At 50.4% G+C, this 13,904-nt stretch overlaps 1 protein-coding gene across 5 annotated transcripts in view; it reads left to right on the forward strand.

The window, feature by feature from the left end:
• DIP2A (disco interacting protein 2 homolog A) overlaps window positions 1-13,904 on the forward strand; it is a 108,633-nt gene that overhangs the window by 71,997 nt on the left and 22,732 nt on the right. For all 5 annotated transcript variants that reach the window (XM_043474660.1, XM_043474656.1, XM_043474658.1 and 2 more), the window contains 5 exons: window positions 6,447-6,583; window positions 6,914-6,994; window positions 7,424-7,551; window positions 10,019-10,133; window positions 13,635-13,836. In XM_043474660.1, coding sequence (XP_043330595.1) covers window positions 6,447-6,583; window positions 6,914-6,994; window positions 7,424-7,551; window positions 10,019-10,133; window positions 13,635-13,836 — 663 coding nt within the window. The remainder of the gene's footprint in view (window positions 1-6,446; window positions 6,584-6,913; window positions 6,995-7,423; window positions 7,552-10,018; window positions 10,134-13,634; window positions 13,837-13,904) is intronic.

The following is a 13,904-nucleotide window of genomic DNA, read 5'->3' on the forward strand; positions in this document are numbered from 1 at the left end:
AAAAAATATATATGAAATTTGCTTTAAAAATAGAGTCTTTTTTTTTTTGCAAGGTAATAGTATGTTTAAGTGGGCTTCCCTGGCGGCTCATACAGTAAAGAGTCTGCCTACGGTGTGGGAGACCAGAGTTTAGTTCCTGGGTTGGGAAGATCCCCTGGAGAAGGAAATGGCCACCCACTCCAGTATTCTTGCCTGGAGAGTCCCATGGACAGAGGAGCCTGGTGGGCTACAGTCCATGGGGCTGCAAAGAGTCAGACACGACTGAGCGACTTCACTTTCAGTAGGTTATAAAAATGAAAATCAAAGGGGTAATAAAGGACTTAAAATTTTTTTAAATTTAAAAAGTGATAATAGTAAAAATATATCTAGGAATTTCTCTGGAGCTGTTGAGGGCAGTGTGGGGTCAGTTCAGTTTCAGATGGTTTCTTGTTCCAGCTTATACTTCTTAAGGTCTACCCCTTCCAGTGTAGTTGGTGTGAACTACAGGGTTTTAATCTGTTGCAGCTGTCACTTCCAAAGTGGTTCCCTCTGTTTCTCTTGGCTTCTTCTGTTTGCAAGTCTCTTCAGTGTCTAATTTCCTCCCTGACACAAGGGGGTGAAGGTGGTCACTTATTTAGGCTCACCTGTTCAGTCGTGCTGCAGCGAGGGAGGAACACTGCAAGCAAATATCACTGGCGTGTGTGGGGAGTGCTTGCAGTGTCTTGGCCACACTGGGTTTGCCCCTGCTCACAGCATGTGTGCTTTCCCAGTCTACACTGCTCAGGCTCCAGGTTGCTCTGCAGGGGAACTCTCTAAAGTGGGTCCTGGGTTGTGTGCCCTTCCCAGGTCTAAGCCGCTCAGGTTCAGGTTCTCGGGTACTCCACAAAGGCACAGACTTGGTTGGGCCTGCGTTTTGTGCCCTTCCCAGGTCCGAGCATCTCAGGCGACCAGGTGGTTGGCGAGAGCACTCTCCCCAGGTGGGTGGTGCAGCTTATCACCTCTCCCATCCCAGCCGCTCAGTTTCCTGGGTGCGCAGCGGAGTGCCGTCTCAGGTGTGACATGTGTCTCCTCTGGGGAGCTGATCTCTGGCTGCAACCCTCTTGGTGGCTGTCAACCGTCAGAATCCCAGGAAGACTTAGTTAGCAACTGGGAGCCTGCTCTCCGGTTGGTAGAGGATGCCGTCTCTCGGCCTGAGATTGCCCCTTTCCGGCTCTGGCTGCTGCCCGCCTGTCTCCCTGCCTCTGGTGGGGGATGGGCCGGTCTGCAGCTGGCTAGCTCTCCTCTGGTATTCACTCAGTCCTTTGATCTGTAAGCGGGCCCAGCGGTGCCTTAGGTTACAGCTTTTTGCGGGAAAGTTCTCTCTCTCTTTTTTCTCTTTTTTTTCTCTCTCTCTGGCTATCCCACAGTTTGGGTTGCTGTCTCACGTTAGCTCCCTCAGATTGCCCTCAGGGCATTCAGGCCTGGTCCTTACCCCAAGGATGCAACCCGCCCCTCCTTGTTCAGTCCCTGCTTGCTGGTGGTGGACGCGAACATCTGGACTACTTCTCCGGTGGGAGTGCCATTAGGCACGTCATCTGTGGGTTTTATTTATTTATTTTTCCTCCTGGTTATGTTGCCATCTGAGATTTCAAAACTCCCCACAGACCCACCGGTGAGAGGGTTTCCTGGTGTTTGGAAACTTCTCCTCTTTCACAACTCCCTCCCTGTGACAGGTCTCTGTCCCTAACTCTTTTGTCTCTTTTTTTATCTTTTATATTTTGTCCTACCTCCTTTTTGAAGACAATGGGCTGCCTTTCTGGGTGCCTGGTGTCTTCTGCCAGTGTTCAGAAGTTGTTTTGTGGAGTTTCCTCAGCATTCAAATGATCTTTTGATGAATTTGTGGGGGAGAAAGTGGTCTCCCCGTCCTATTCCTCTGCCATCTTAGGGAGTCAACACAATTTTGCCAGTGAGGAATAAATTTGTTTATTCCTGTAGCATAAAAATCTGTGCTTCGGGATTTGATGAACTCTTGGAAAGCATTTTCTGCATCCTGCTGGTTGTGGTAGCATTTTTCCTGCAAAAGTTGTCGAAATGCTTGAAGAAGTGGTAGTCAGTGGGCAAGAAGTCAGATGAATATGGCAGATAAGGCCAAACTTTGTGGCCTGATTTCATTCAACCTTTGAAGCATTGATTGTGCAGCATGCAGTTGGGCGTTGTCATGGAGAAGAATTGGGGTCTTTCTGTTGACCAATGCCAGCTGCAGGCATTGCAGTTTTTAGTATATCTCATTGATTTGCTGAGCATACCTCTCAGGTGTAATGGTTTCACTGGGGTTCAGAAAGCTGCAGGGGGTCAGACTGGCAGCAAACCACCAAACAGCGACCGTGGCAATTTTTTGGTGCAAGTTTGGCTTTGGGAAGTGGTTTGGAGCTTCTTCTTGGTCCAACCACAGAGCTGATTGTCATATAAAATCCATTTTTTGTCTCATGTCTACAGTCCGATTGGTTTGTTGTTATTGTGTAGAATAAGAGAAGATGACACTTTGAAATGATAGTTTTATTTGATTTGCAGTCAGCTCATGAGGCACCCACTTACTGAGCTTTTTCACCTTTCCAATATGCTTCAAATGCTGAACTTCCGTAGAATGGCTGGTGCTGAGCTCTTCGGCAGCTTCTTGTGTAGTTGTAAGAGGGTCAGCTTCGATGATCCTCTCAGTTGGTCATTGCTAACTTCCAGTGGCTGGCCACTACAGTCCTCATCTTCAAGGCTCTCATCTCCTTTGCAAAACTTCTTGAACCAACACTGCATTGTACCTTTGTTAGTAGTTCCTGGACCAAATGCATTGTTGGTGTTGTGAGTTGTCTCCTCTGCTTTACAACCTGTTTTGAACTTGAATAAAAAAAAATCACTCGAATTTTTTGTCTAACATAATTTCTTAGCAGAAAAACATAAAGCAAAAAATGTGCATTAAAATGATGTATAACAACCACATTTATTTAAGAATGTATTCCAGTATCAAAAGGCAAAGTTCAACAGTGCAAAACTGATCTTTTGACAGTTAGAGATGTGAGTTGTCTTTCTTCCCTTGCATATATATGTCTACCCCAAACAAGGACTCATCAGTTCTGCAGATGAGCAAATCTTAAAAGACAATGCTGTTAAAGTGCTGCACTCAATATGCCAGCAAATTTGGAAAACTCAGGAGTGGACACAGGACTGGAAAAGGTTAGTTTTCATTCCAATCCCAAAGAAGAGAAATGCCAAGGAATGTTCTAACTACTGCAAAATTGCACTCATTTCACATGTTAGCAAGGTAATGCTGAAAATCCTTCGAGCTAGGCTCCAACAGTACCTGAACTGAGAACTTCCAGATTTGCAAGTTGGATTTAGAAAAGTCAGAGGAACCAGAGATCAAATTGCCAACATCCACTGGATCATAGAAAAAGCAAAGGAATTCCAGAAAAAATCTACTTCTGCTTCATTGACTATGCTAAAACCTTTGACTATGCGGATCACAACAAACAGTGGAAAATTCTTAAAGACATGGGAAAACCAGATCACCTTATCTGTCTCTGAAGAAATCTGTATGCAGCATAAGAAGCAACACTGAGAACTGGGCATGGAACAATGGACTGGTTCCAAATTGGGAAAGGAGTATGTCAAGGCTGTATGTTGTCACCCTGCATATTTAACTTACATTCAGAGTACATAATGTGAAATTCCAGGCTAGATAAAGCTCAAGTTGGAATCAAGATTGCTGGGAGAAATATCAGTAACCTCAGATAAGCAGGTGGCACCAGCCTTATGGTAGAAAGCTAAGAGGAACTGAAGAGCCTCTTGATAAAAGTGAAAGAGAGAGTGAAAAACCTGGCTTGAAACTCAACATTCAGAAAATGAAGATCATGGCATCTGGTCCCTTCACTTCATGGCAAATAGATGGGGAAACAATGGAAACAGTGACAGACTTTATTTTCTTGGGCTCTCAAATCACTGTGGACTGTGAAATTAAAAGACACTTGCTGCTTGGAAGAAAAGCTATGACAAACCTAGACAACTTATTAAAAAGCAGAGACATCACTTTGCCAGCAAATGTCCGTCTAGTCAAAGCTATGGTTTTTCCAGTAGTCATGTATGGATATGAGAGTTGGACTGTAAAGAAGGCTGAGTGCCAAAGAATTGATGCTTTTGAACTATGGTGTTGGAGAAAGCTCTTGAGAGTCCCTTGGACTGCAAGGATATCCAACCAGTCCATCCTAAAGGAAATCAGTCCTGAATATTTGTTGGAAGGACTGATGCTGAAGCTCCAATACTTTGCCCCCTCATGTGAAGAGCTGACTCATTGGGAAAACCCTGATACTGGGAAAGATTGAGGGCAGATGGAGAAGGGGAGACAGAGGATGAGATGGTTGGATGGCATCACTGAGTCAATGGACATGAGTTTGAGCAAACTCTGGGAGATAGTGAAGCACAGGGCAGCCTGGCATGCTGCAGTCCATGGGGTCACAAAGAGTCAGACATGACTTAGTGACTGAACAATGACACAAGTTCTGCAGAAGCAGGGACTCAAGGATAAACATCTTATGGAGTAAAGAACAAGGTCTTAGTGATTCTTAGCTTTTCTGAGGTGAACACAGGAATTTTTTAAAAGATTGGTGAAATACTATAAGAGATGATTCTTCTGATTGAAAGTATAAGGACTTCCATAGTGGACTCATTTTATTCTTAACTTGGATCAGAGTCTGTATGTGTGCACATGGTCCTGTGTGTGTGTTCTGCCCTGGGTGTGCGTATATGTGTGCACACATGTGCTTACCCTGGGTGTGTGTGTGAATGTGCACATGTGCTACCCAGGTGTGTGTGTGCTCCCCCAAGGGGTGTGTGTGTGTGTGTGCATGCACATGTGCTGCCCCAAATGTGTATGTGGTCCCTTTAGTGGTGTGTGTCTGCATGCATGCACATGTGCCGCCCCAGGTGTGTGTGCACACACTCATGTGCTGCCACAAGTGTGTGTGTGTGTGCACATGTGCTGTCCTGGGTGTGTGTGTGTGTTCATGCTCTGCCCCCCGTGTGTGTGTGTGCGCACATGTGTGGGTGCGCATGTGTTTTTGCTGCTCTGGGTGTGTGTGTGGGTGCTTCCCCTGTGTGTGCATGTGTGTGCACATGTGCAGACGTGTACCCCCCAAGTGTGTGTACATGTGTCTGTGCTGCCCAGGGTATGTGTATTTGTGTGCGTGTACCCCCCCCCGTGTGTGTGTGTGTGTGTGTGTGTGCATGCGTGTGGGCCCCTTCCCGTGTCAGTGTGTGTGCTTTTTGCCCTGGGGGTGTGTGTGTGTATGTATGCGTGCATGCTCCCCCAGGTGTGTGTATGTGTGCCTGTGCCCCCCCGTGTGTGTGCACGTGTGTTCTTACTGTCCAGGGTGTGTGTGTGTGTATGTGTGTGTGCATGCTCCCCCAGGTGTGTGTATGTGTGCCTGTGCCCCCCCCCCCGTGTGTGTGCACGTGTGTTCTTACTGTCCAGGGTATGTGTGTGTTTGTATGTGTGCATGCATGCTCCCCCAAGTGTGTGTATTGACAGGACAGGTACAGCTCTGAGTCAGGTGCACAGTCCTGCCCTGAGTCAGCCCCAGGGTTTTGTCCCCAGGACACGCAGGATTTGTGCCTTTTTGTCTGGTTGTGACATGGGAGGTCTCTGTGGGAGGGAGGTTGGACTTTGTGCAAGTGTGTGTATCTAGGGGGCAGACCAGGCAGGGCAGCACCCTTGCTCCCTGCCCCTCTGAGGCCGTGACCTGATCTGTGAACCAGCAGAAGGTTCTGAGACAGGACCGTCTTCCTTGTGTGTCTTCCTCACTCGTCCTGGAAGTGAGAGTCAGTCAGGGAACGCTCAGGCGGAGGTGAAGGCCGGACTTTGCCTGGTACTGTGGGTGTTTGGTTCTTGCCTGAGCAACTGAGTTCCATTCACGGGATGCTGTGCATCCTGGTGTGCGTGTCACTCTCATCAAGGCCTTTCTGGACATCTGCTCAGTGGCCAGGCTGGTAACCGGGGCTGCAGGGGCCAGACAGGCAAGGTCCCCAGAGTCGAGCGCTGGGCCGCAGGTGGCCATGTTGGTGGGGCTGCTGCTTGGTGAAGACAGAAGGGGGTCACTGGGCTGTGGGAGGGGCCGCAGGAGGGACCTGTGCTGGGGTGGGGTTGTCAGGCCTGGAGTGTGAGCCAGCCTCAAAGACGGAGGTGTGCAGTAGCATCTCCCATCTCACAGGGCTCAGGAGGGCAGTGCAGGGTGGCCACGAAGCCCACGTCACTGGGAGCAGTTTCTGTCACCTGCACGAACCACATACAGAACACGCAGGCTCGTGGCCAGAGGGGTGTGGGTCTCCACGGCTGGAGCACGACTGTTGGTGTCCACGCTGTGGGTGCTGTTCACACAGGTCTCTGGTTGGCCCACCTCAGTGTCTGTGTGTGCCTGATCTCCAGGGTTGTTTTCTCTCTTCAGCTAACGTGTGTGTTGTGAAGGTGGAGGGCACCCCTCATCTCTGCAAAACTGATGAAGTTGGAGAGATCTGTGTGGACTCCAGTGCGACGGCGACAGCGTACTATGGGCTGCTTGGGATCACCAAAAACGTCTTTGAGGTCCCTGCAGGTCCCACAGCAGTGGCGGGAGGGCGGGCAAGGTGTGAAGGAGTGTGGCCTTCCTCAGGGTGCCTACAGCCCTGAAGGACCCTGGGTGGCCCAGGGGGGCGGCCTCGGGTCTGGAGCCATTGGATCCTCAGGAGAATACAGTGCCTTCACAGGGGTGGGAGGGGAAGCCTGGGTCCTGGAGGCCATGCTGGCAGGAGCTTCATGTCAGCTGGTAGGGCCTCTGGCCCCAGCGTGGGATGGGGTTGGGTGGGGAGCCCCGTCCCCTCCAGGGAGATGTGGTGATAGCCCTTCTAGGACTGTTGTCCTCTGCATTCTGTGCAGACTGTCCCGGTCACCGCTGGGGGCGCACCTGTCTCGGACCGACCTTTCACCAGGACGGGGCTTCTGGGCTTCATCGGGCCTGTGAGTGTGCCCTGCTGCCAAACCCGGGCCACCAGCCAGGCTCAGAGCTGGGGAGGGGTCTGTTTGATGTCCGTGGTGCCCAGGCCCCATGACGGAGTTCCATCCGGCCCAGCCGTCAGTGCTGTCATGCTGGGGTTCCCTGTCCACAGCCCTGAGTCCTTTACAGACTTGACCCTCACTGTGTGCCCACCTCTGACCTTCCCTGCCCTGACGCCTGCTCTGGACGCCCCCCCATCCCCACCCCAGCACACCAGGCTTTGGGCCCCTCACCCCGGGTCACCCCACCTGTGTTTCCTGTCGCCGTGGGCTGGGGGCCTGCAGGGCCTGTCTGTGAGTTGCCTGGCCTTCGGGCTGTCGGGTCTCTGTCACAGGCCCTGAGCCACAGGGCCTGCCGTGTGTCCTCTGCCCAACCAGCGTACTTGCCTTCAGGATGACCTGGTCTTCGTCGTGGGCAAGCTGGACGGGCTGATGGTGGTGGGATTTCGCAGACACAACGCGGATGACGTGGTGGCCACTGCGCTGGCCGTGGAGCCCATGAAGTTTGTCTACAGAGGCAGGTGATGCGCGGGTCCCCTTGCCTCACCTTTAGGTTCCTTCTCCACTTAACCCTCGAGAGGTCCCCACAGTGGAAGGAGAGCCCAGTGCTGTGAATACGCAAAACCTATTAACTCCTGTACATTGGAGAACTTCACAAAGAACAGGATGTTTGCAGGAGGATGCCTGAGTCAGAGTCCTCACCATCCGCAGAGTTCACGATTCCTCGAGGGTGAGACCCAGACCAAGACCTGGGCATGGAGACTGGGCCAGCACCACCCAGGAGCTGTGTGCCTGAGGGCAGAACTTCAGGGACGCAGGCTGGAATGGAGGCCTTTCCCTGAGAGTTACCAGGCGCCGTGCTTTCCTGAGGTTGAGTCAGTTTACCTTTCCTGAATGTGTCAGGCAGGCACTTCACAGGTTCTCATCCAGAGAGCAGATAAGGGGGCCCAGCCGGTCAGGGCCCCAGGCGGCTGGGATGGGGAGGAAGGGCCCTGTCTGGCCTGTCCAGCTCAGGGCTCTGTCCTGGAGGAGGGGCTCCATTCCTGGTTGGCCGACTCAGCCACCTGTTTCATTTTATTCTTCTCATGGGAGTGCATCTATTACTCAAACAAGGGTGCCTGTGAGCCTGGCCAGAGCCTTCCTGTGAATATGTTGTTGTTCAGTCACTCAGTCGTGTCCATCTCTTTGTGACCCCATGGGCTGCAGCACGCCAGGCTTCCCTGTCCCTCACTATTTCCCAGAGTTTGCTCAAACTCATGTCCACTATACCTTAAAGAAATCATCAGGGACTTCTTGCCAGTGAGGGGTCAGCATGGCTGCCGGCCCTTGCCCAGGTTGGGGTGATGACCCCGTGGATGACTGACCACCTGGGGGAAGCCAGCTGGGCAGGTGGCCCTGATGGGTGTGTGCATCTTGGAGCTGGGGCACAGGGCACACACAGAAGCTAGAGGCACTGTGAGCACAGGTGTCCATGGAGGGGACGCTGGGCAGCCCGCACGTGCTCCCGCTATGTCAGGGACACCGCCTGGCATGGCCAGCGATACCCGATGACACCTGGAGGGGACACTGGGCAGCCCGCACGTGCTCCCGCTATGTCAGGGAGACCGCCTGGCATGGCCAGCGATACCCGATGACACCTGGAGGGGACGCTGGGCAGCCCGCACGTGCTCCCGCTATGTCAGGGAGACCGCCTGGCGTGGCCAGCGATACCCGATGACACCTGGAGGGGACGCTGGCCCAGTGGCTGACTGGGGTGTGGGTGGAAGCGTCTGTGGCTGGAGAGGCGACCTGTCTGCCTTCACCACAGAGGAGCTGAGCACTGGGCGGATACCTGCAGGAACTGTTGCAATTTGAGGCCAAGGCACCACACAGACCAGTTGTTCAGAAGGTGGAATAAATGTGGGGCAGAGGCGGCCGGGGAGGGAGCTGATAAGCTAGAAAGCCAGAAGAAGAAACTGCTCTGAAAGTGAAGAAACAGAAAGTCTAAAAAATTGAGAGAAAAGTGAAGCGAGTGGGGCTGGCATCCAGACAGTAACCTTAGGGAGGGGAGGGGGTGCATGTGTGAACCTGAGGCTGGAGGAGGTAGCCACGGGGCGGGTCTCCAGCCAGGATACACCAGATGCCCCAGAAGAGGGCCTGGAGTGAAAGGATGACATGCAGTGTGATGTTTAAGGTTTTCAGAGGAACTTTTAGCCTAGGTTTTAATATATTCATCCCAAGATGTCACTTAATTGTGCAGTTGCAGTGAAAATGTTCTTGGGTATATAGATTTTAGAAGTTTTGTAACAAAGACTGTTTTTGTGAAAACGCTTTCAGGTAAGGTACTAAGAGAAATAAGACAGATGAAAGTGAGGAAATGTTAAAACTGGGTGAAGCTTGTATAAAAGAGAAGGAGTGTGTGTGTGTGTGTGTGTGTGTGTATGTGTGCATGTGTGCACTTGCGTGCTCAGTGGCCAGAAGAATGAGTGAGCAGGTAGGTCCATGAGGCCCCGGGCTCGCGTGGCAGACATGCCAGCTACTGGTCTTGTGAGGGAAAAGAATCTACTTGAGTCTAAAGGAAGAAAAGGCAACGCACAGAAAAGGTGAACATGTTGAATTCTTCAGTAAGACATGAAATACAAGTCCACAGACGTCAGTCACAGATGTGAGCAGAATCACGCACGGTGAGAGATTTCATCAGCTGGACTGAAAAATTATGTAATTAATAGATCTCCTGGACACACATTTTTACATGAAGAAATCATCTCATGGCTTAACATTACAATTAAGGAGAAATTTCTTTAATAGCGTGAGCCTCGTCTTTTCTCTGCACCCAGGTCCTGTCTGCTTTGTGAATGGAAACTCATTTTTCCACATTGGAGGAGGTTTGGTTCCTTTTACGTTCTGTGGACCATGTCTCCCTCCAGCCCCACTGCAGTTTCCATCTCGTGGGGTGGGGTGTCCGCACCCAATCATGCCGGGTGGTCATCGCTTCCCTTCCTCCCCCAGGATCGCCGTGTTCTCCGTGACAGTGCTCCATGATGACCGGATCGTGCTGGTGGCGGAGCAGCGGCCTGACGCCTCAGAGGAGGACAGCTTCCAGTGGATGAGCCGCGTGCTGCAGGTGGGCGTGGGCCCACGGCTCCGCTGGCCCCGGGGTGTGGAGCAGGCACTGGGCTCCGACGGTGCCATGTTCCTGCAAATGTGTGCTGCAGCTGGAGGTGTGTCCCACCTCGCGATGCCCACACGCTGCCACTCCCTGCACATCCACATTCGTTTTCTTAAATACTAACCTAGAAGCAGCAACTCTTTTGCGGGGCTGGGAGTGAACCTTGCCTCAGTGAAGAGCACAAGACTGTACGTGCGGTCAGGGAACGTAGTTTACTTAGCTCACTGAGTATAACTTACACATGGAAAGAGCAGGTTTGCAGGGGTCCAGACTCTGAATTTTGACAGGTGTACACGCCCCGGTAACCACAGCTGAGAGCACTCGCACCATTCGGGGAGCCACCCGCCGCTGTGTCTCAGGGGCTGAGCTCTGCCCCCCACCAAGGGCGTCCTACAACCAAGCCTCAGTGTGGGCTCCTGATCCGATTGTCTTTCTCAGTGGCGCATTCATGAGGTTTCTTGTGGTATGTGCGTCAGTGGCTCATCCCTTTTTATTGCTGAGTTGTGTTTCCTTTGCTTGTTTGTCCATATCTTGGTGACACTGGGTTGTTGGTTTGGGGCTGTTACAGATAAGGCTGCTGTGGACAATGGTGTCTGTCCAAATCTCTGAGTGAGTTCAGTCCCGGCAGCTCTCCAGAGAGCCCCCTGGTGTCCCAGTAGCTTTGGGCAGTTGTGTGGCATGTGCTCAGCCTCGGCCCCCAGGGTAAGGACACGCCTACGAAGCAGAGCAAGTCCAGCATCAGGGAGACGAGAGAGCCCTGAGTGTCAGAGGACCAGTTTTTCTACTGATGCTGACAACATTTATACTTAGTGAAGATGTTTAATATTTCATTGTGGAATATTACTAATATACCAGTCATACAAAGAAGAGTGTAACAGCCCCCGTGTGTCCACCAGCAGCCTCAATCAACACTGACCAGTCCAGGAACCATCTGTACCCCACCTGCACTCCCAGCTTCTCCCTCAGGAGGGCTTTGAAGCAAATCCCAGACTCAGAGATTTTACCTGTAAATTTTAGTATTTATTTCTTTATTAAAGGAGTGCCAGTATCACATCTTAAAAATAAACAATAATCCTTATCAGATGCATTTTTACAGATCTCTTCTCCCATTCGATAGGTTTGTCTTGTTTTGTTGGTGGTTTCCTTTCCTGTGCAGAAGGCTTCTAGTTTGACACGAATCCACCTGTTTATTTTTGCTCTTGTTGCCTTTGCTTTTGGTGTTAAATCCAAAAAACCATCACCAAGACTAACATCAAGTTTACTGTAGCCTATGTTTTATTCTAGTATTATCAGTTCAGGTCTTATATCCAAGTCCTCAGTCTACTTTGAGTTAGTTTTGTGTGTGGTGTCCAGTTTTTCCAATGCCATTTATTGAAGGCACTCTCTTCCCATTGTCTGTCCTCATCTCCTTTGTCATAAAGAAGCAACCGTGTGAGTGTGAGATTACTCCTGGGCTCCCTTCTGCTCCGTTGATCCATATTTTTGTGCCAAGTCCACACTGCTTTGATTACTGCAGCTTTACGATGTTTGAAGTCAGGGAGCATGATACCTATAGCTTTGTACCTCTTTCTTAAGACTGCTTTGGCGACCCAGGGTCTTGTGGTTCTCTGCAAGTGTTAGGAGTGTTTATTCTAGTTTCGTGAAGAACATCATGGGTATTTTTATAGCGATTGCATTAAATCTGCAGATGACTTTGGGGTAGTATGGACTTTTTAACAATAGTAATTCTTCCGATTCATAAACTCAGAATGTCTTTACATTTAGTTGTGTTTTTTTCAGTTTCTTTCATCAGTCCCTCACAGTTTTAAGTATACATGTGTCCCTCATCTCCTTGGTTAAATTTATTCCTGAGCATTTTAGTTCTTTCTGATGTATTTAAATACTTAGTCACTATTCAGGTTTCCCAAATTACCTAATGTTCAATATGTTTGTTAAACTCAGGATCAAAATAAGGTAAAAGCTTATTTTACCTTAAATAAAGGTAAAATATTGGTTGGTCCAGGTTTTTAAGTCTTCTTTAATGTGCAGACTCTTCCTTGTTTTATTTTTCTTGCAGTTTGTTTCTTCACAGGTTAGCCCGGTTCACCTCCCAGTCTGGGCTCTGACGGCTCTGCCTCGTGGTCCTGTCTCTGTCCTCCTCTCTCCCCTGTGTCATTGGGTAGATCTTGAGGCCTGGCCTGACTCAGGCTCGATTTGCTGGCCAGGGGCCTCATGGGAGGTGGATATTCTGTCCACTGGCTTGGTAGGGCTTCAAGGGAGGGGAGGCGTTTTAATTCAGTCATTCCTTGCCCATTGGTAATGCAACTGCTTTGAAAGTGTCTTCTACAAAGAGTGCTGTGTCCTCTGAAGTCACCAGGGGACCTGGAGTGAAGGTTGTGCAGGAAAGTGAGATCCAGGGTTGATTTCTGGATCCTGCACTGGCAGCGTGGAGTAGCTCTGGTTTTTGTCTCCCTGTGAACTAGTGGTTGTAGTAACTATATTTATATGTCAGTGGGAGCCTCTCTGGATTGGCTCCTGAGTCCTCTCCACACACCTCTGGGTTCTGGGGGGTCACATGGAGAGCAGGAAGCTGGATGCCAGGGGGTGGGGGGGCATCTCATGTCCCAGACCTGGCACAACTGGGACCCTCGAGGCCCTGCTGCCTCCAAGAAATGGACTTGGGGCCACAGTCTGGGCAGTGGACAGAGTAGGAACTGGACAGAGCAGATCCTCTGCCTGTAAGATCACCACACCATGCGTGAGTTTATGCTGCTGGTTCCAACTCAGTTTGAAGGCCTCAGAGTTTTCCTTGACTCTCTGACCTTTCTCCATGATGAAAGGTTGCAATGGTGATGACTCCAGCAGAAGTAATCATGTCCTGGCGACAGGCTGCACACACTCCAGTCTCCATGCAACCTCTCTAGTGTGAGGTTTTGAGCACAACTTAGGATGTTTTTCAATTTGCCAATAGGGTGTATCCCTCTAGGACGGAATCAGTCAGATTGCTGTGTTTAAAGTCACTTTAAGTAGATTCTGTCTGAGGGGTGTGCCAACCTGATCCACTTCAGTTGAGTTCATTTGTTCTATTTTACTGTCAGTTGTTAGGGATTGGTTTTTAAGTTTTAAGTTTTTTGGACATAAAATATTTACATGGTTCCAACTCTGAAAGCAAAGTGTATTCAGAGGAGCCTGGCTTCTGTCCTTTGTCCACGCTTCTCCCACAGGAAGTCAGTGTCTGCTTTGATGGCTTTTTCTAATGTGAGCAGTTACAGATTTATGTTGGAGTGTGCACATGCACACGTGTGTATAAATGCTAGGAAATGCACACTTGTCTCACAATGTTTCTCTTAGCAAAACGCCCCAGAGGTCACTGTCTGCTTGACCTTTGGGTTTGGGTGTTCTGACCCTCCTGTAGCTCCCAGCCTGGAGTTGGTCACATGTGCTCAAGTGCAGGCCCCTGTCTCATGCTCCCTCCAGGCCATCGACAGCATCCACCAGGTGGGCGTGTACTGTCTGGCCCTGGTTCCTGCCAACACCTTGCCCAAGGCTCCTCTCGGTGGGATTCACGTTTCTGAAACCAAGCAGCGCTTCCTGGAGGGGATGCTGCACCCATGTAACGTGTTGATGTGCCCTCACACATGTGTTACCAACCTTCCCAAGCCTCGGCAGAAGCAGCCAGGTTAGTGCACATCACAGCACATCTACTGCTTCTGTAGACAGTGGCAGCCACGCTTGTGTTTAAGGGCG

This window comes from Cervus canadensis, chromosome 7, assembly GCF_019320065.1.
Source record: "Cervus canadensis isolate Bull #8, Minnesota chromosome 7, ASM1932006v1, whole genome shotgun sequence".
NCBI classification, from domain to species: Eukaryota; Metazoa; Chordata; class Mammalia; order Artiodactyla; family Cervidae; genus Cervus; species Cervus canadensis.